Genomic DNA, 22065 nt, shown 5'->3' with positions numbered 1-22065 from the left:
AAGAAAATTAAAGTTAAATATAGGAAGCATATGAAAATAACTTATATATCCTAAAATATTAAGAAAAACAGAGAAAATTCGGATTAGCCAATATCCAGTTAAGTTAAATTATTTATGTCAATTTGGTAATATCATGCTATAAACCCGATGTAGTAATATGTATTTGTGCAAAAAGAACAATCATTAAACTTTTGAATTAGAAGTAGGTATCACATGATTGGCAACAGTTATTTTTAAGCGCTAAGCGCGCATGCGCAAGCGATTACTAGGGTGTCTTCAGATTCCATGATGATTTGCATGATCTTTTTATCAACGACCTCTACCGGCCGTATATATGGTTGCGTTCAGTACCATAGTTGCCAGTAAACTTACGCGTAGTTTAATGCAACATACTCAGTCGTTTTGAAAACACAGCTCGTCTACCTGTAAATTGTTAATTCTATTACAAATTATCACTTAGCATAAATATTTATAATACAAATTCTTTACGTGGCTGCTAGGCTAGCAAAATTCTTGTTCGAAATTCGTTTCTGTACTTAAATTCCGTCTAGCACTAAGATCTTGAACGCGCCCTTAACGCGCCCTCTATGATTAATGATATAATTATGTAAACAAATGGAGTTCTATAATGCCTTTGCATGGGCTCCTATTGTTGACCTTAATTATCTCCGTGGTGTAATATATGTGGTTCTTTTTAAAGGTGATTATTTTTTTTAAAATAGATGTTGTATATTATGTTCGATTTCAAAATGACGAACTCAATTTCGAGGAGTGATACAGTGCTAACTAGTAAGCTTACGAAATACAGCGCCACTGAGCAAGTTATGTAACTGTACCAAGTCGTCTAAAAATATACAACTGGAAATCCCCGACCCTCTGTCGGCTAATTTATTGTAGGAGTTATCATAATAGGTGTTAATTAGTAGAGTTGATATTAATTTTCGTATGTACGGAAATTTGGCGGATCTTATCTCTGAACAATATGGTACATATCAATAAGTACTGGCAAACACCAATTATGTCACAAATCTTATTTCTGCGGTGTAATTCGAAAAAGTTAATATAAATACCGAAAAAAACATTTAATGTGCACGTGTATTGAAACTTTTCAGTGAGTTTCTAAAAATCAAATTGGATCAAATCTATTAGTAGTACATGTATGATTCCATTAAAATAAATGTTTAACTAAGTTTTCTACATAGTCTTTATCTGTATTAAAATATTTTTATGCAGAAAATTCCTTTAGACTGAACGCTTGGATGTTGTGGCTATTTCATTCTTGTCAGCATGTTTTACATAGTGAAGAAAAAAAAACGGAAGCATTTTAAATTTCAAAGTCTTCGGGGATTTTTGTTATATGTCTCAAATGCTAGGATTTTTTTTAAACCGTTTATATAAAAATTATAACTTTATAAATATCTATGACTAAATAAAAACAGTTCAAACAAAATTTTAAGGCATTTTAAAAATCTTTTATTCATAATCCTAAATATATTTTATCATTAAAGGATGTTTTAAATGGAACAAATAAAAAATAATATCTCATTTCTCCCCGTGCACTTTCAAATACAACAGCCAATAGATCGATCACCTATGCGGCCGATAATAACAAAGACAGACACGGTCGCCGACCGTCAATTTTGAATTTTAGTAAGTACAAATAATATTTTTGAGAGTAGAATGATTTATTGTTCAAAAATTCACTAGAAGGTTTTCAGCAACATCTTAGGTATTCAAAATTTGCCCCCCCCCCCCAAAAAAAAAACTCCAGCTTTCCAGCTAATGTAGAGCTATATACATAATCTGAATGAGATGAGTCAGAAGAAAAAAATCGTACTGTAACATTGATATAATTTAATTTTATCGCAGAAACCTGGACCCACAATGCAACACAAGTAATCTTGTTGTCCGGACGGGTAACTGTGTTACTGCCCTATGGTTAGCTGCAATAATGTAGCCCTCTCGCGTTTTTTAATCTGATATTTTCTGGAGAGGGCTACAATTCCTCAGCATCTCCGTAAGGTTGCAAATATATTTTTAAATACAGGCGATTGAAGGCAAAATAAATTATTTTTACATTCAACTTACTTCTTATAAGACGGAATTTTTATTCACTGTCAACAACATAGCCCTCTAAACTCGAAAACCCATGTAAAATATATCTGCATGCAATCGCATCATCTCGAGTCTTTCCGTAAGAGGTCTGAAAAACAACCTCGAATGTATTAACATCACCGGATGTTAAAAATATATACATTTCCTGTTTAATCAAATATAGGATAGAAGGAGTTAGAAGTCCCTTCTATAGTATATTTTAGGTAATATCATTACATTGAATAAAGTTAAACTCCATATTCCACAGATAAAAGGTCTCCATGCATTTTATTCAAAGATCGTGAAAAGGGAGGGTTGTCATGGCGTCTACCATGTACATTCGAGGTCGTTTTTCCGCTAGTCGGAAAGGCCCGAGAAGTTGCGATTGTATCTGCATGTTTACCAGCAGCAGCTATGACAGTTCACGCGTGACGTACTGAGGCTTTCGCTTGAAATTTAGAACAACTAAGAACAACCTAAAAAAGCAAATGTCGATGTTTATAAACAACTGACCTGAAATGTATCACAAAAATATCGATAAATAAAACCATTTCAAGTGTTATTTTTACGCAAATAGCGATATGTATGCTTAAAATAAGGGAATTCCTAAAAGATCCGCTCCTATAGAATCTAAATTCTCATTGGCTGTCCCAAAATAAAATCTATCAAGGTCAGTAAACATGGCGAATAAATTCAAGTTGTGATGTTGACATACACGAAAAATAACCGATATATGGGTCGTTGTGAATATTTTTGAATGGATTTATGTCTTGCATAATTACTTTTTTGGAGTTCAGGTAAGAGATGTTAATAAAATAGCCGTTTACTGATGATTTGAGCCGAAATCCGTGCGGGAGTGATTCACAGCCGCATTTGCATCATTACGGAGATCCTAAGGAGTTGTAGCCCTCTCCCCCCAAAAAAATCGGAGAGGGCTACATTATTGCAGCTACCCTATGGTGTGACAAACAAAGAAAGGTTATAAAAGTAACTCACTTGCGTTAAAAAATTGCACAGAGATAGTAAATTAGATTCTCTTTGTCAATTTTTTTTTTCTTTGCATATATAAAAAAACGTTTTTGTAATACAACTTACATTCGATGCTATTTAATGTAACAGTCAAGTCAATCAAGAGCTGGGTTTATTTCAATTAAACAATTGAGTTCGCCGCACCCTCCCCCCCCCCTTTAAAAATATTACATGTACTTATTCCAATGCGATAAGGAATTTAAATTCTGATGAATTTCAAACTCAAACCATACTTAGCGCTTCCCAGTACTCTCAGTACTTTGATTTATTCTTAATGTCAAGGAAAAAGATAATTACCTTGACCTGACCTTGCAATTGCCTCTAATATAAAAAGGTCAAATTTAATTTCACTGATACTATGACTTACTGATATTGTCTTCTTGATTCTGTGAAATTTTCATTAATTTTTAAAGATTAGAAATATGAGAAGAATCCTACCTTAAGATTGAACAAGATCTCAAAATGTTTAAGACACAGGCCAATCAAAAAAAAAAAATACAAAAAAACTTACATATGACAGCGTTAGTTTTCCTTTAACTTTAATTATGAAATAATATATCAAACATCTTTATAACCCTATAACCCCACCAACACCCCCCAACACCCCCCGGTTATCTGGTTAAAAGGTCAACTTTATAATTCATAGCTTGTATAAAATTGTTCAAGTGGATAACTATAATTTTCTGTAAGGTTAAGCAGTTTAAATTTGTCCTAGTCAATGTGAGTTAGTTGAAACGTTACCTTTTCTGGTTTTGAAGTCAAATGATCAAAAACTAAGGTTACAAATTCATAATTATGTTAGAATTTTTAGATAAGTTCTCTGTTTCCTTTTGAAATGAAACCTAAGGCCAAATGACCATAAAAACTTCTCTTTTTTCATCTTAACTATGGATACAAATTCTCTTTATAAGCTTGTTTTCAACTGACCTTTTATATCAACACTGTATTAATTGCTTACGTACCATTCCGTGTACATTTGACATTTATGTCAACACATCCTGCAAACGGATCGCATGTTTCTGTTTCTGTACAATTACATTCTTTTTGACATGATGCTCCATAAAATCCATCTGGACACTCTTTAAAACAATCTTTACCATAGGACCCAACACATTCTGTAACCATCAATAAACATGTAATACTACATTCGGCTAGAGAGGATGGAATGTAAAAAAAGTAGTTTCCCCTATCTGTTTTTAACTTCACAAAAGGTAGGGAAAAAATTCTGATAACTTACCAGTACATCTATTTTCAATTATTATGTAACCAGCACAACATGACTGACTGAAAAAAGTACATGGTTCGTATAAACGCGAGGAGGTAATGAATTATCAGCAAATCAAAATTATGAAAAAGAAAACAATAATTTCGAAAACAATTTTTAGAACTTTATGCTAAAAGTACGGTTCTTATCAAACATTATAGTAACTTTTTTTTATGTTTCAAAGAGCAGGAAGAATGCTCCTAAACACAAGCCATGGATAAAAATTAAAAATCTTTTTTTTTAAAAAACTTACCTTCGATCTTCAGTTTCACACTTATTTCCGTCACCAAAAACCATTGCCACATTCAAGGCTAGAATTATCGAGCAAGGTAGGAGTATGTTCATTGTGCCGATCGATTCTACATCTCAATTTAAATCGACATTTTGATTATATTTTCCTTTTATTGGAGAACAGGAAAATATTCCAATATAGGTTGTAATTTATGCAGCTCAGAAACATTGAGTATGAAACATACACTTGAAGTGATTTAATGTAATACTAGAATATATTTGTATATGTCCTGTAACAGTCACCATAGTGGGATTAATATTCTGATATCCGGAATGTAGATCTTTCTACACTCTAAATAAAGTGTAGTATCGACTAACTGGTGTCAGTTACATTTTAAAAAAATCAAAATACTCGGAAGCACTAAGTAAGGGACTTGATATTCCTCAGAATTACAAATAAGCTAAATTGTCTGACAATTGAGACAACTTTATTTTTTTCTATTGTCAACTTTCCTCATTTATATTGCAATATTCCACCATTACCTTTATATGATAGTTATTTCTAACTAGTTGTTTGCTTCTCAAAATAATGTTCTGTATATGATCAAGTCAATTTTAAAGGAGACAAGCTTCTCACAAATAAGTTGATGTTGCATGTATTTAACAACCTTGGTAGGGACTTTATTTAAAATAGAAAACTATTTTTAACTATGGAATTTTTCATCTACTTCATCAATACAGTGGATTCACGGCAGCTATAACCGGTCAGCAACTGATGCTATCTCCTCTGAACTTCTGGTCTCATCTCGCTTCATTGCCATGTTTTCTGACTTTTATTATTGTTTTTAATCTACATGCGATCGACTGCTGTTCATTATTTTCATCTCGTTCATTTTGATTTAAATTTAGTTTTGTATTATAAGAACTAAGAATTTCTGGTCATTATAATTAGGCAAGTAAGTATCAGTTATCTCTTTTAACTCTCTTTTATCTTGTTAAGGTTATTTCCTTTATTTGATACTTTAGACATGAGCAACATCATAAGTCCTCTATTTTGTTCTAGGGGTGGTGGTGACGGTTGCACTACTAGTAGAACAGGCTTGTTAAAAAATTACGGAATATATTACTTTAATAATTTCTGCTGTATTCGACACTTATGAATCGTTTTATGGTACTATGATTCTGCCCATCTGTTCTATTCTAAGGAATACTACATTAACTTTCTGTAGCGTCTCTATTTAAGTTTGCTAAACTGTAGGGTCGTGTTGTAGGATGCACAGGAGAGAGTTTTTGATCAATCGAAGGACGAAATGTATCCAGGACGCCAAATGGTTGCTCATGTATCACTCTCCCCTCGGAGAACTCATTTCCAGCGGTTTCTGTCTTTACATCCTGTACGGTGTCATAAGGTAAAACAGTCGTGCCATAATCATCTGGATTGTGAATTATCAGTTCCTCATTCTTGAGGCGTATATGGCTGTAGCTATTATACGTAGTGTTTCTGTGCTCAGATTGGGAATTGTGACCCGAAGAACAGATGTCTTTTTCTCCAGCATATAAGTCATTGGTTGTAACTGGGTTCAAAAATTTAGACTTTTCTGAACGTCTGTAAAATTTAAAAGATAAAATCTAATTGAAACATTGTTAAAGTAAAAACATCTTATCTTTTAATAATTGTATCCTAAAAGCATTTAATTTGGAAAGAAAAATACATTTATTATCATTATTATATTCTACATACGATGTTCTTCTCCAGGTTTCTATTTCACAAAACGATTTTATCGATATTTTTCTAATTTGTTGTTGTTGTAAAAAAGGGTCGGCTGAAAATTTGCATAAAAACAATTCAAATTTATATTTTTTATTAATTTTGTACATTAATGTCGTTACAACAAACCTCCAACAACAGGCCATTACAATACACATCACAAGGAGCAGTAAATTAGAAACAGTAAGGGCGAACACGAGAACTGTTTGGGTTACACAGTTAGTGACACACTGATGAGAAGCTGTCTTGTCCATTGTTTTATTCCCATATGTTTTATCTGAAAAAAGAGAATAGTATTCGAGAATCGTTTTTGTAGAGGACAATTTGTTATTTAACAAACCAGAAACACTTTTATCAGTTTATTAGTTTTTGCACGAAAAAAGAAACTCTAACAACAAGACATCTTTCGTTTGATTTTCCTTAAACGTTTGAATTTCAAACTATTGATGGTAAGGAAATCCATAGAGAAAATATTTTTAAACAAATATATTGGTGTCATCCAAATCTCTTCCATTTCCCCTGTTTCACCTGAGAAACCTGTCTCACCTGGAAAACCTGTCTCACCTGTCGCACTTCTTTCCCCTGTCTCACCTGAGAAAGCTGTTTCACCTGTAGCACTTCTTTCCCCTGTCTCACCTGAGAAAGCTGTTTCACCTGTAGCACTTCTTTCCCCTGTCTCACCTGAGAAAGCTGTTTCACCTGTAACACTTCTTTCCCCTGTCTCACCTGAGAAAGCTGTTTCACCTGTAGCACTTCTTTCCCCTGTTTCACCTGAAAAACCTGTCTCACTTATTTCCCCTGTCTCACCTGAGAAACCTCTCTCAGCTCTTTCACCTGTCGCACTTCTTTCTCCTGTCTCATCTGAGAAACCTGGTCACCTTTCGCACTTCTTCCCCTCTCTCACTTATCGCACTTCTTTCCCCTGTCTCACCTGTCGCACTTCTTTCCCTTATCTCACCTAAGAAACCTGTATTACCTGTCGCACTTCTTTCCCCTTTCTCACCTGAGAAATCTGAGAAATCTGTCTCACTTTTCGCACTTCTTAACCCGGTCTCACCTGAGAAACCTATCTCACCTGTCGCACTTCATTACCCTGTCTCACCTGAGAAACCTGTCTCACCTGTCACACTTCTTTCCCTTGTCTCACCTGTCGCACTTCTTTACCCTGTCTCACCTGAGAAACTTGTTTCGACTGTTGCACTTCTTTCCCCTGCCTCACTTGAGAAGCCCGTCTCACCTGTTGTACTTATTTCTCTGTCTTACATAAGGAACCTGTCTCATCTGTCGCAATTTTTTCCCCTTTCTCACCTGAGAAATCTGTCTCACCTGTCGCACTTCTTTACCCTGTCTCACCTGTCGCACTCCTTCCCCTGTCTCATCTGAGAAACCTGTCTCACCTGTCGCACTTCTTTCCCTGTCTTACATAAAATAACCTGTTTCAACTGTCGCACTTCTTTCCCCTGTCTCATCTGAGAAATCTGTCTCACCTGTCGCACTTCTTTACCCTGTCTCACCTGTCGCACTCCTTCCCCTGTCTCATCTGAAAAACCTGTCTCACCTGTCACACTTCTTTCACTGTCTCACCTGAGAAACTTGTCTCACCTGTCGCACTTTTTTACCCTTATTTACATGAAAAACCTGCTTCACCTGTAGCACTTCTTTCCATTGTCACACCTGTCGCAATTCTTTCCCCTGTCTCACCTGTCACACTTCTTTACCCTGTCTAACCTGAGAAATCCGTCTCACCTGTTGCACTTCTTTACCCTGTCTCGCCTGAGAAAACTCTCTCACCTGTCGCACTTCTTTACCTGTCTTACATGAGAAGCCTGTCTCACCTGTCGCACTCCTTTCCCCTGTCTCACCTGTTGCAATTCTTTCCCTGTCTCACCTGAGAAACCTGTCTCACCTGTCGCACTTTTTTACCCTTATTTACATGAAAAACCTGCTTCACCTGTAGCACTTCTTTCCATTGTCACACCTGTCGCAATTCTTTCCCCTGTCTCACCTGTCACACTTCTTTACCCTGTCTAACCTGAGAAATCCGTCTCACCTGTTGCACTTCTTTACCCTGTCTCGCCTGAGAAAACTCTCTCACCTGTCGCACTTCTTTACCTGTCTTACATGAGAAGCCTGTCTCACCTGTCGCACTCCTTTCCCCTGTCTCACCTGTTGCAATTCTTTCCCTGTCTCACCTGAGAAACCTGTCTCACCTGTCGCACTTCTTTCCTCTAACTCACCTAAGAAACCTGTCTCACCTGTCGCACTTCACCCTCTTGTCTTACCTGAGAAAACTCCCTCACCTGTCGCACTTCTTGACCCTGTGTTGCATGAGAAACCTGTCTCACCTGTCGCACTTCTTTCCCCTGTCTCACCTGAGAAACCTGTATCACATGTCGCACTTCTCTCCCCTGTCTCAGCTGAGAAATCCGTCTCACCTGTCGTACTTCATTACCTTGTCTTACCTGAGCACCTCTCTAAACTGTCTTACATGAAAAACCTGTCTCACCTGAGAAACCTCTCTCCCCTTTCTCAACTTAAAAATCCGTCTCACCTGTCGCACTTCTTTACCTTATCTTACTTGAGAACCTCTCTTACCTGTCTTACATGAAAAACCTGTCTCACCTGTCGCACTTCTTGAACCTGTCTCACCTGTCGCACTTCTTTCCATGTGTCACCTGTCGCACTTCTTTACCCTGTCTCACCTGAAAAACATGTCTATCCTGTGGCACTTCTTTCCCCTGACTCATCTGAGAAACCTGTCTCACCTCTCGCATTTTTTCCCTCTGTTTCACCTAGAATTCTGTCTTACCTGTCGCACTTCTTTCCCTGTCTCACCTGAGAAACCTGTCTCACCTGTCACACTTCTTTCCCTGTCTCACCTGAGAGACATGCCTCACCTGTCGCACTTCTCTTCCCTGTCTTACCTTCTCACCAGAGAAACTTCTGAGAAACCTCTCTCACCTGTCGCACTTCTTTCTCTTGTCTCATCTGAGAGACATCCTACATAAGGGTTGCAACTTTCACCCAAGGAACAATTACAGCGAAGCTCACATTTTTCACCGTAATAGTCATCTTTACATGGATGTGTACAATTCTGCCCATAAAAACCAACACACGCTGCATCCGAAAAAAACACAATTTTATTATGTTTTCTGTTTTTTAAAAGTACTATAAAGTAAATAAATGAGTTTTAATAAATATATTTTACACAATACACGGGGTATTTTATTTACCAATCAAGGGCACGGAAAAGCATTTCAACAAACACAACTGTACAATTTAAACATATTTTTACATTTTTATAAACAGTCATATAAATGACCAAAGTCTCATTGTATTCAGTGTTACAAAAAACAAGTCAAATATTCTTCATGAAACATATGGAGATAAAGCATTCAAGATGAAAAGTCCAAAAAACAATACAAAAAGGGAGCAGAGCAAGCACGGACCTCCAAAAAATTGGAGGAGGGACCATAAGCAATGGAGGAGTGAGCATCCCCTGTCGACCGGCCACACCCGCCGTGTGCTCCTTGTCATGATTGGGAAATAACGGGAAAATCCGTCGTCAATTCAGTGTATAAATAATGGACTAACAATTGGTATGAAAAACGACAAACAGCATTTGACCCAATGATAATTTGTATTTGCTGACAAGGTCATTGTATCGATCATAGAACTTATGAAATGATGACTTGAAACGAGACTTCTAGAATTCATCTTTCATCAACTTGCTTGTCCATAATTTATCTCGTTTTGGAAATTGTTCGTACGTAGAATATACTCTTGCGTATCGAATCAACTGAGATATATAAACTCTGTATGCAGGTAAAGAAATAAATTTCTGCATTAGTAAGGGAAGTTGATGATAGAAAGGTTAAAGTCATCACGTTTATCATAGAGCTTGGTTGTTAGAATACCATTACCAAATATGAAACAGATGTGTCAGACGCTGTGGAATCTTTTTTATAATCTATAAGCAAATGGATAAATAAAAAAATTGGATATAAATCTAGATATTCATATTATTTTATTTTAAACGTATGGCAATACTTGTGTAACATATTTCTTTTTTATATTTTAACCGAGAAGGTTCATATATTTTATCTAATACTGAATATAAATATAGAGAGGTAAGTTTTTTTAAAGCTAATAATATTTAATGTGAATACTATAGAATGTTTAGTATGATAATATAATAAGAAAAAATTGTCTGATATCAAACTTTAAGATTTCCCTATTTGATGTCAGTCGTTTGTCTACTGCATGTGTCAGTTTCGTCGTAATAACACTGATGCATATCCTCAAGGATAAACTTTATACATTACACATAAACTACACCAGAACAGATTGTTACATGTAGTCATATTGATGATTAATCGTTAATAAAGTTATGAAGAAAGTAAATTTTTCTTTACCTGTACAGGAACCATTGATTGTTCGATAACCAGAACAACATTGTGTAATGCTGCTGAAAAATTAAATTGAGACATTAACTTTGAAAATGGGTGGGGGGATATCAAAAGAAATTTATATATATTAAGATACAGGAATGTCACTCGTAAAATAAGTTATATCAAGGATATTTCGGAGTCTATTTCAAGTAAGTACACATATACATGTAATGAAACATATGGAGATAACGAACAGTATCAAAAGTCCATAAAAAAATATAAAATAGGAGTAGAGCAAACATTACCCCCCGAAATATGAGAGGTGGGATAAGGTGCCATGGAGGAGTGAGCATCATCTGCCAACCGGTCACACCCGCCGTGTGCTCGGTCAAAATAATAATAATAATGAGCCAAAATCGCAAAGACAATTTGGTGGTTAGTGTGTATCTTACTGAGCAACGGTACAATTAACTGAGACTTTTGCCACTTGTTAAATTGTAATTCTTATAGTCATAATTTTAACTAATATCATTTTAACAGATGTAAAGATATCCATAAATATAATTATTTTATGTAAAATAGTTTGTTTATCTTTGGACAAACCATGCAAATCAACGGGCATATATTCCTGTACTGTAAAAATGTCACATTTGGGGTACTAAAATTCTAAATAAGGAATAAGATATTTTCCTGTATCAAGTTTTACATAAGACTTAAATCCTGTTCTTTTGAAAGTATTGTGTAATTTAAAATAAAGAAAAAATATAAGTCATTGTTGTTACTTTTGAGATATTCTAGATCTAAAAAGATGTGAATTTTATATCTTGACTTCTTCGATATACATTGTATGTTCATTTCTTGACAATTGCTGTTGATTGAATATGTCAACTTTATTCTACAATGAAATCTTTATTCCATATTCCTGGCATAAAACAATATAAAGATGCAATGAATTGCAATATGTTGAACTAAAGTTCCAGGATTCCAGTGCGAGGTTCTGGCTGAACACATCCTACATTCTGACGAGTGACATAACTTAAAGGAAATACTTACTTTCTATTTGGGCAAATATTCCCTTCACATGAAACATCTGCAAATTCAAAGACCATCATCCAAATAAATGAAATAGTATGAATTTCACCCATAATAAACATACATAATGCGTTAAACCTACGATTCTACCGCATGTATTCAATAAGACACATTTTTTCTTCCTCGTTCACGCTGATTTTTTTGTCTTTCTAAATGTCATGTGAGATTTCCTGCTTTCTAAAAACAATACACAAATTAATCCTCTCATTATCCTTGTTAGGCGTGAGAAACTTGTAAACCTGGCGAGACTACTGTCTAGAGCCTGTACATCCTTCCTTGTTATTTATAATAATACATTACATTTTTTCAAGTAGTAGTCCAGAATAGAAATTGTAATTATTCATATGACACAACATACTTGATTAGGAAAAATAAATCACAAATACAATATACATAAACAGGGTATCTATAAGCATGAATGCACTGGTTTGTGAAATTATTTAAATGTCCGGGCTAGTAATCCAATATTCCGTTTAATAATGTGCACTGTTTATGACTAAAAAACGCAAGAAATTTAGGTAAATATTAGTAATAATCTTGAAAATCTTGCCTCAGGTGTGTACACGAAAGCCGTAAGTCCAGCAAAACATAAGGTTTTAGACCTATAAGGCAAGTCCTACCGTGTGTACCGGTCCTTAGTCAGACTTGTAAGACTAAAAAAAGCGTGCATTAACGATTTGCACACGGTAAGACTATAACAAGTTCCATGACTAATAAGGCAAGCCTATGAATCCTCTGATGAATATCGAACCCGCCGTATGCATTGATCAAGTTGACAGAACATATGGTAATCAAATGTAATACAAAAGCAAAGCAAAAACAAGTCTTATGAAACAAGCAAGTCAAAATATGTCAGGCTTCTATTCCTTATTGTTCCTTGTTTGTCAGGTTCCTATTCCCTAATGCTCCTTGTTTGTCAGGCTCCTATTCCCTATTGCTCCTTGTTTGTCAGCTTCCTAATCCTATTGTTCCTTGTTTGTCAGGCTCCTATTCCTTATTGTTCCTTGTTTGTCAGGTTCCTATTCCCTAATGCTCCTTGTTTGTCAGGCTCCTATTCCCTATTGCTCCTTGTTTGTCAGCTTCCTAATCCTATTGTTCCTTGTTTGTCAGGCTCCTATTCCCTATTGTTCCTTGTTTGTCAGGTTCCTATTCCCTATTGTTCCTTGTTTGTCAGGTTCCTATTCCCTATTGCTCCTTGTTTGTCAGGTTCCTATTCCCTATTGCTCCTTGTTTGTCAGGTTCCTATTCCCTATTGCTCCTTGTTTGTCAGGCTCCTATTCCCTATTGTTCCTTGTTTGTCAGGCTCCTATTCCCTATTGCTCCTTGTTTGTCAGGTTTCTATTCCCTATTGCTCCTTCTTTGTCAGGCTCCTATTCCCTATTGTTCCTTGTTTGTCAGGTTCCTATTCCCTATTGTTTCTTGTTTGTCAGGTTTCTATTCCCTATTGTTCCTTGTTTGTCAGGCTCCTATTCCCTATTGCTCCTTCTTCGTCAGGCTCCTATTCCCTATTGTTCCTTGTTTGTCAGGTTCCTATTCCCTATTGTTTCTTGTTTGTCAGGTTTCTATTCCCTATTGTTCCTTGTTTGTCAGGCTCCTATTCCCTATTGCTCCTTGTTTGTCAGGCTCCTATTCCCTATTGTTCCTTGTTTGTCAGCTTCCTAATCCTATTGGTCCTTGTTTGTCAGATTCCTATTCCCTATTGCTCCTTGTTTGTCAGGTTCCTATTCCCTGTTGTTCCTTGTTTGTCAGATTCCTATTCCCTATTGCTCCTTGTTTGTCAGATTCCTATTCCCTATTGCTCCTTGTTTGTAAGGTTCCTATTCCCTATTGCTCCTTGTTTGTCAGGCTCCTATTCCCTATTGTTCCTTGTTTGTCAGGTTTCTATTCCCTATTGCTCCTTGTTTGTCAGGTTCCTATTCCCTATTGCTCCTTGTTTGTCAGGCTCCTATTCCCTATTGTTCCTTGTTTGTCAGGTTTCTATTCCCTATTGTTCCTTGTTTGTCAGGTTTCTATTCCCTATTGCTCCTTCTTTGTCAGGCTCCTATTCCCTATTGTTCCTTGTTTGTCAGGTTCCTATTCCCTATTGTTTCTTGTTTGTCAGGTTTCTATTCCCTATTGTTCCTTGTTTGTCAGGCTCCTATTCCCTATTGCTCCTTGTTTGTCAGGCTCCTATTCCCTATTGTTCCTTGTTTGTCAGCTTCCTAATCCTATTGTTCCTTGTTTGTCAGGTTCCTATTCCCTATTGTTTCTTGTTTGTCAGGTTTCTATTCCCTATTGTTCTTTGTTTGTCAGGTTCCTATTCCCTATTGCTCCTTCTTTGTCAGCTTCCTAATCCTATTGTTCCTTGTTTGTCAGGTTCCTATTCCCTATTGTTTCTTGTTTGTCAGGTTTCTATTCCCTATTGCTCCTTGTTTGTCAGCTACCTGTTCCCTATTGCTCCTTGTTTGTCAGGCTCCTATTCCCTATTGCTCCTTGTTTGTCAGGTTTCTATTCCCTATTGCTCCTTGTTTGTCAGGTTCCTGTTCCCTATTGCTCCTTGTTTGTCAGGCTCCTATTCCCTATTGCTCCTTGTTTGTCAGGTTCCTATTCCCTATTGTTCCTTGTTTGTCAGACTTTTAATACTGCTATAAACAAGCGTACTCTTGTAGATTTAAAGGACAAATGCGAATACAATGTAGAGGAATCATGAATGGGCTTTAATTGATCTTTTCAAGACTATTTAAAATTTCAAAGGGACAGAGTAAAGTTTGGGGCAAATATGATGTAGAACTAACTGTTGATCCCAAGGTAGTAATGAATAAAAAGAAACATCGTCAACTTCCCTTACCTATGCAGCAATATACCTTCATCACCTGCATACGGAGTATATATATCTCAATTGATTCGATACGCAAGGGCATGCTCTACGTATGAACAATTTCTAAAACGAGGTAAATTATTGACAAGCAAGTTGATGAAACAAGAATATCAGTAGTCTCGTTTAAAGTCATCATTTCGTAAGTTCTATGGTCGATACAATGACCTTGTCAGCACATACAATTTATCATTGAGTCAAATGCTGACTGACGTTTTTCATACCAATTGTTAGTCCATTATTTATACACTGAATTGACGACGGATTTTTTCTGTTATGTCCTGATCATGACAACGAGCACACGGCGGGTGTGACCGGTCGGCAGGGGATGCTCACTCCTCCATGGCACCTGATCCCACCTCTGATGTTTCGGAGGTCCGTCTTTGCTCTGCTCCTATTTTGTATTGTTTTATGGACTTTGATATTGAATACTGTTCGTTATCTCCATATCCTTCTTCATCCATAGGGAAAGGCTGTCCATAGTTTTCTAATCCAAAATTCTTCTAGCTGTCTATGGAAAGGTGCACTCAGTGATAGACTGTTTGTGTGGTGATAAATCTTTTCGAGAATTCTGACTTTTATTCACAAAATACAATGATCAGGTAAATTATAATGTTTGTATAAAAGCTGCTGACCGACATGATTTATTTGAAATCGATGACCCGATATTCCTTTATTAAGCGATCCTTAGCTTTCACCAGCATAAACAAGTACACACAGATTACATTCTATTCCATTAGAAGATGGTCAAGTACATAAAAATATTTAAAAAAACAACAAATAAAAATGCTTTGGAAGTCGGGGTATTGTATGATTGCATTTTTTAAAACGAAATACCGGCGTAACAATCGTCACCAGGAAACTCGGACAAGGTGAAAAGAACACTGTTTCTTTGGTAACGTGCATCAACAGAGAAGTTTCTTTATCTTCTTCATTATCAAGTTTTTTCGAAATATTCTTGTATCTACACATTTGAACATCTGATTGTACCTTGTGGAATTTAATTATATTCCTAAGTCTCACGTTCATTATTGTAATCGTTCTTGTAATCGAGGATCATTTGGGATTCCCAAACATCGGCATATGCTTCCTGCTTTCCAGGAAATGAGAGCAAGTTCACTCGAAACCCTGTAAATATATTGGTAAAACTATAGAGCAATCGTAAATCGCATATACTTTAAATGTTTTTGATAGTTCTTAATTGTATAAAAATATACAATTACGATCGTTAGATATAACATTTTCAGTTCTAATTTCTCACTTCTCTTTTGTGTCGTCTTCACTCATTTAAAACCTTCTCTGTAATTGTACCAACCTAGAATAATATTCCAGATTATTGAAATGAATAAAGTAGTGATCTCGGAAGACAAAAAAAAAAAAACAAACTCCAGGTTACCAGTAAAAAACCTTACTTTTTTTTACTGAGGAAAACCAAATTCTTTAACAGTTGGTAATTTGATCTTTGCAAAGCAAGTCACTTATATAAATTTGTACATAATGTCTCTTCGAACAATAAAACAAACATTGAGTACAAAGCAAAATTACTATATTGCACTTAGGCAAATTTTCTATGATTACACATGTAAGAAAAAATAATAGTCTTTCTTTGGTAGACTAGTAATTAACTTTCAAATAGTTTAAGTACTTTATGCATATCATGGAATTTTTCTGCAACAATTGAAACATTAATTCTCAATGAATTTAATCAGGGAAAACATTTGATCGTTATGAGTTTTAAGTGTTTAATACTATTTCGTCAAGATCTCTATTTTTGCAAATTCTTAAAATAAAGGATTTTAATAAAATGACACTCTAATCAAGCACATTTACACTTAAAATAATGATTTAATTCAAATGAAATTTTCACCTTTTACTCGCCATTTTTCCTGACATCCTGGATGTTTATTAGAAATTTGATTTTCTGTAAAGTCGCAGATTCCTCTCCAAATGTAGCAGTAGAAATTTTCTTTACTTAAATGGATATGCAGCTGTTTAATTACTCAGTATGCATCAAAAGATTCTTAAGAATTTCAACAATTGTTCTTTGTATTTTTCACCAAAGAGAAAACGCTGAAATATTTCTGATTTATGTTTTAAAAAAAATATTATCTTTTTCTCTTACATCCCTGTTTTAAAATGATTTAGTAAGCATATATTACGTACCAATGGAACTGCGATTAAACAAACAAAATTCAGAACAGCATTGCAAGGTACCACTAAAGGGATAAAAAGTAATTGTAATCATATACATTTGCCTCACAGGAACAGAGAACAGGTATGATACTATTAAACAGCAGCAACAACAACAAAGTTACAAGTAAAGAACAGAAGAAGGATATGGAGATAACGAACAGTATTCAATCTCAAAGTTCATAAAACAATACAAAATAGGAGCACAGCTACACGGACCTCCGAAACATCAGAGGTGCGATCAGGTGCAATGGGGGAGTGAGCATCCCCTGCCGACTGGTCACACCCGCCGTGTGCTCCTTGTCATGATCATGGTCAGGAAATAACGGAAAAATCCGTCGTCAATTCAGTGTTTAAATAATGGACTAACAATTGGTATGATTGATTGATTGATTGTATGTTGTTTAAAGTCCCTCTCGAGAATTTTTCACTCATATGGAGACGCCACCATTTGCCGTTGGAGGGCTACAAATTTTATCCCATGCTTCGCACTTAGGACCTTTGAGCAGTGAGGGTTCTTTTTCGTGCCAGCACCTACTGCGACACGGGGCCTCGGTTTATGCGGTCTCATCCGAAGGACCGGTCTTCACGTCCCACAGTGGGATTCGAACCCGCGACGTAACGATTGATTCGTATGAAAACCTTCAGTCAGCATTTGACTCAATGATAAATTGTAATTGCTAACAGGGTCATTGTATCGACCATAGAACTTACAAAATGATGACTTTAAACGAGACTGCTGATATTCTTGTTTCATCAACTTGCTTGTCAATAATTTACCTCGTTTTAGAAATTGTTCATACGTAGAGCATGCTCTTGCATATCAACGGAAGCCCATTTAGGACCTATCAAAAGCTGACGACAGTAAAGTTAAAGTCATCACGTTTATCATATAGCTTGGTTGTTAGATTACCATTAACGTCTTTTTCAAGTAAAGTATCTAAGTATGAAACAGATGTGTCAGGCTTTGTGGTATCTTTTATCTCAAGCTCACCAGAAAGCTTACGTCTTGGTCCCACGCCTGTTTTCATCTACTTGAGTTCTAAATTTTTCTTGAAGTCAAGAACAGGGACCAATATACCCATTCCTATAAATGCAATCACCAAGACTAAATAAAACTGTAAAAGCAATTCCCCCGATATTTGCATCTTGTTTTCCCTACTGTTCTTGCCAAATATTCTGCCTCGTCAGCCAGACCAAGCTTTATTTAGGAAATAATTTTGTCTCATTTGAATTTGCCCCGCTTTAAATCTCCCGACTTACTATGAAGGCGAAGAAGTAAAACATATAACTTGAGCACAAATTTTCATGTCTACAGTACACATAAAAAATGATTGAAAATATACTATTTTGGTAAACAATACTGTTAGTTTAAAAGACATGTGAGAGCAAGTGTCGGACCTGAGCACAAACATTTAAAAGCACTAGTCCATGGAATATTATATTATACTGAGATGACTGGATGTGAAAATTCCAACAAAATGAATTCTGGCATTTTCTAATATCAAATGAATAATTGTGAAAAACAAGAAAGATCATATGTATAAACATAGTGCAATAGTCTGTTCTCTGCCTCTCAACGTGTTAGAGAAAATAGATAAATGAAATTTAGTGAATTGCATTGGAATATAGAAGGATAAAAAAAAAAGTGAAATGGTTTTCTTGAAGGACATGCATATTGTAATTTGGTTCATGCAATATTTTATTTTAAGAATATGAATTCAATGTTATGTAAGAAGCATTAAAAAAAATTATCATAAGTATAATTTGAATGTTTAAATTATGTAAATGTTTTTTTTTTCTTCAAAAACTCTTTAAAACAATTACTTCAAAATGTACCTTGTATGATGATATTTTTCTTTTTTTCGGTGAAAGACTAATTTCTGCCCAAACGTACGCGAAATGTTACAGTGTTGTGGGTTATCTTTATAATAAGGACTGAGAAAGTTTAATAGGCATCAGATCCTTTCTTTCTTATGTTCATTCACATGTATTTATTAGACAGAGAATGGCATCGATATTTTATGTCTTTTCAAACGTTTTATAAATCCAATCATTAATAAAAAGTTTGTCGTTAATAAATACATGAACGCCGATTAGCAAATCACATGTAGAGATTTCCTGAGCAATTGCTCTTCCATCAATAAAACATACAATGACATACTCATCAATTATAAATTGTTTCACAATACTTTAAATGATAATTTATATAAATATAAAAAAAAATGTCTATTTGTCTGTTAATATACAGCTTAAAAACTGCATACCTTGCTAACAAATTGTTATATACCTTTTTCCAACATGTGGAACATTAATTTCTTTACTTTAAGAACTAAAGATAACATTTACTTCTTTAAATGAAATGGAGATATGGAGATAAGGAACAGAATTCAAGCTCACTGACATTGCCTTACAAGTGCTTCATATAGGTTTTTTTATTATGTATATTTAATTGCATTTCCATATACATATGTAAATACCTTACACTTACCATTCACCCGACATCCTATGTATTTATTACAAACTTGGTTCTTTTTACAGTAACAGGTTTCTTTACATCTGTAGCCGTAGGAATTATAACATGGCATGGAACAGTTTACTCCATACGCCCCAAAACATTCTGAAGAAATTCAACAATTGCTCACATTTACATTTAGGGAACATGAATTTTTATTTCTGCAGAATGAGAAAAAAGGAATAAACAGAAAAATGTTTTTAATTACATAATTGTGTTCGAATGATAAGCGTATATATTCTCATTATAATCATATGTTACTTACCAATACAACGGTCATTAAACCAATAATAACCAGAACAGCATATAAAGGCACCACTAGATAGATAAAAAAATCTTAGTAAAAACCTGTCTCTCGGTAATACAGTACTATTTTGTTTATATCATAGTTTTTATATAATGAAAAATAAGTATAGATTAAAGCAAACAAGCTTACTTTGTTCTCCCGCATATGTTTTCGTCTTGAGCGCAGATTTCCTCCTGTAGCTGATAAACAAGTATTAGTATTAGGTTGAAGAACATCCTTAAGATTTGTTCTGTTTTTATTAACTATGACAGTGAAATTAGTGATTTCATAAACCGGCTTATAGCACGTGTAATGCTTCTTCCTTTTTGAATGAACGATTTTTAGAGTTTTTATATACTTGTACTTAATCAGAAGGAAGTAATTCTAGAGATAATGTTCAAATTAAGCATATACAAGTGAAAAATACTTTTAATTTATCAAAAAAAATGTTGTCAAGGCAAATACCGCCGAAAATGGCTGAAAGATCACAAACGCGGCATTAAACTATAATTCAATTAATAGATCCTTAATCAACAGAAGAAATGTCCATTTCCACCAGGTGTGATATTTTTTACCAACAACTTTTTTAACATCATATGTGTGTTTCAAACGTTGTTATCTTAAACATTTCAAAAGAAATGTCTTAATTGCTAACTCATGTTATAACCGTTTTAATTTAAAGCTTTCTTTGAAAAATGTTTTGTTCTTGTTGTTGTTATTGTTGTGATTTTAAAGGCATGATAATGAAAAAAAAGTTTTTATTTTAATTTCAAAATGCGTCAAGCCTTATTGAATTAAACGTTGAAATGTTGTTCATTTGTAAGTTTAATATATACCCCCGCTTGAAAATGGGAGAGTATAGAGTGAATTGGATGTCTGTCTGTCTTTCTATTACGCTTTAGGGAACCCGTCTCTTATCTCATACCACTAATTGGAATCAAATTGAATCGTTTAAATATAAAGGAGAAAAGTAAAGGAGACAAAGCTTTTCCCTGAATATCTTCCTGTTCTACACTGCAAACTGTCACTTAATAGAGGATATTCAATGTTTCGTTGCAGGATATTGAATTTTTTAAGGAGTGGGACTGGATTTTTTTTTAAATTTTAGGCCTGTTTATTCTTTGTCGTCAATTTGTGTCTCTGTCTTTCTTTTTGTTACATCTGGACACAACATACATGATTCAACATTGAAAACACTGTTAAATATCATGGATTTCAACAACACACCTGAAGAAACTTGGAGGATTTAGTCTCTGTTAGGATGCTTTATTTACTCTTTCTATCGTAGAACCGGCCAAGGAGTGCTTTTACAGTAATTTTTGTATACGGAAGGAAAATCGAGACCAAACTTTTTATATTCTCTCATACTGTGACAGGATATCATTTTGATATCCTTAAGACTGTCACAAAATACGACTTTTATTCAATAAATGAATATAAGTATTTCGCCTTTGAAAATGAGATAAAATATTTTTGTGTAATTCACATACTAGTGGCTCCTACATTCTTTTGCAAAGACCATTGCACGTTTTTACATATTCCACTGACATATAAGATTTTTGAAAAGATAGTTTCATACAATACTATCAAATGCCTTAAGATAATCAACAATGAATAATTTGGAGGTGACAAACAGTATTCGAGGTCCCAAGTCCATTAAACACTACAAATCAGGAGTCGAGCAACCACGAACCTCGAAAGCATCAGAGGTTTGCATCATCAAGGGTGAGAGCAGGTCACCAATACTTCTACTGTTATCCAATTTGAAATGTGTTTATCAATAATATTTACGGGACAAAAATTCTTTCAACATAAGAATAAAAATATTAGATATACTTACATTGAAATAATATTTACTGTCACAGTCATAGTTATTTTCACCCATATTAAAAAAACGTAATGAAGCGTTGCTTTTTAAATCAGAATATCACATTGTTTTTTTTAAATAATTTATTATGAAAATTCTGAAACATATTAAACTAAAACGCAAAAGAAACACAACTTCATATTTCAAAGGGAAATATAAAATATAGGATTTAATTTTGTATCTAAAAAGGAAGGACAACATTGACTCTTGAAATGTCACTAATTTAACGGTTGGATGATTTCCATACTACAGTGTATTTCAATAGTGGTTGAAACAAGGCTTACCCACAAATTGTCTGATGTACAAATGTCAGAAAACTCTATGAATGGTGATTTTTAAAGATGTCATTTAATACAATGATCTTTCAAAATATTACCCCTTAAAAATATATATCAATTTCTCACTTACAATGAACAATATAATAAAAAATATTTTTGATCATCATAAAAACACATAATCTGATTAACATCAAACTACTTATATC

The 22065-nt window shown here is 34.7% G+C and overlaps 2 protein-coding genes and 1 long non-coding RNA gene across 3 annotated transcripts; all 3 read right to left on the bottom strand.

Moving 5' to 3' along the window:
* Positions 1–5629: 5629 nt before the first annotated feature.
* LOC134271279 (uncharacterized) lies at positions 5630–6689 on the bottom strand. The gene is made up of 2 exons (XM_062753506.1): positions 6516–6689; positions 5630–6224 (listed from the first exon to the last, which is right to left on the bottom strand). The coding sequence occupies exons 1-2, from the start codon at positions 6638–6640 to the stop codon at positions 5834–5836; spliced, it is 516 nt and encodes a 171-aa protein (XP_062609490.1). The 5' UTR covers positions 6641–6689; the 3' UTR covers positions 5630–5833.
* Positions 6690–8571: 1882 nt separating this feature from the next.
* Positions 8572–10854, bottom strand: LOC134271277 (uncharacterized). Its single transcript, XR_009992993.1, has 4 exons — positions 10802–10854; positions 9357–9503; positions 8884–8901; positions 8572–8596 (listed from the first exon to the last, which is right to left on the bottom strand). It is a non-coding gene; the product is annotated as an uncharacterized LOC134271277 (long non-coding RNA).
* Positions 10855–16596: 5742 nt separating this feature from the next.
* Positions 16597–20026, bottom strand: LOC134271276 (uncharacterized). Its single transcript, XM_062753505.1, has 5 exons — positions 19865–20026; positions 19694–19746; positions 19405–19533; positions 16887–16939; positions 16597–16694 (listed from the first exon to the last, which is right to left on the bottom strand). Exons 1-5 carry the CDS (start codon positions 19948–19950, stop codon positions 16692–16694), a joined length of 324 nt encoding a protein of 107 aa, XP_062609489.1. The 5' UTR covers positions 19951–20026; the 3' UTR covers positions 16597–16691.
* Positions 20027–22065: the final 2039 nt, after the last annotated feature.

Source organism: Saccostrea cucullata, unplaced genomic scaffold (genome assembly GCF_032062105.1).
Source record: "Saccostrea cucullata isolate Sc308-1 unplaced genomic scaffold, CSIRO_AGI_Scuc_v1 ctg9035, whole genome shotgun sequence".
Taxonomy (NCBI): domain Eukaryota; kingdom Metazoa; phylum Mollusca; class Bivalvia; order Ostreida; family Ostreidae; genus Saccostrea; species Saccostrea cuccullata.
Note: the sequence above shows the minus strand (reverse complement) of the source record. Positions and strands in the feature narration are given on the sequence as shown.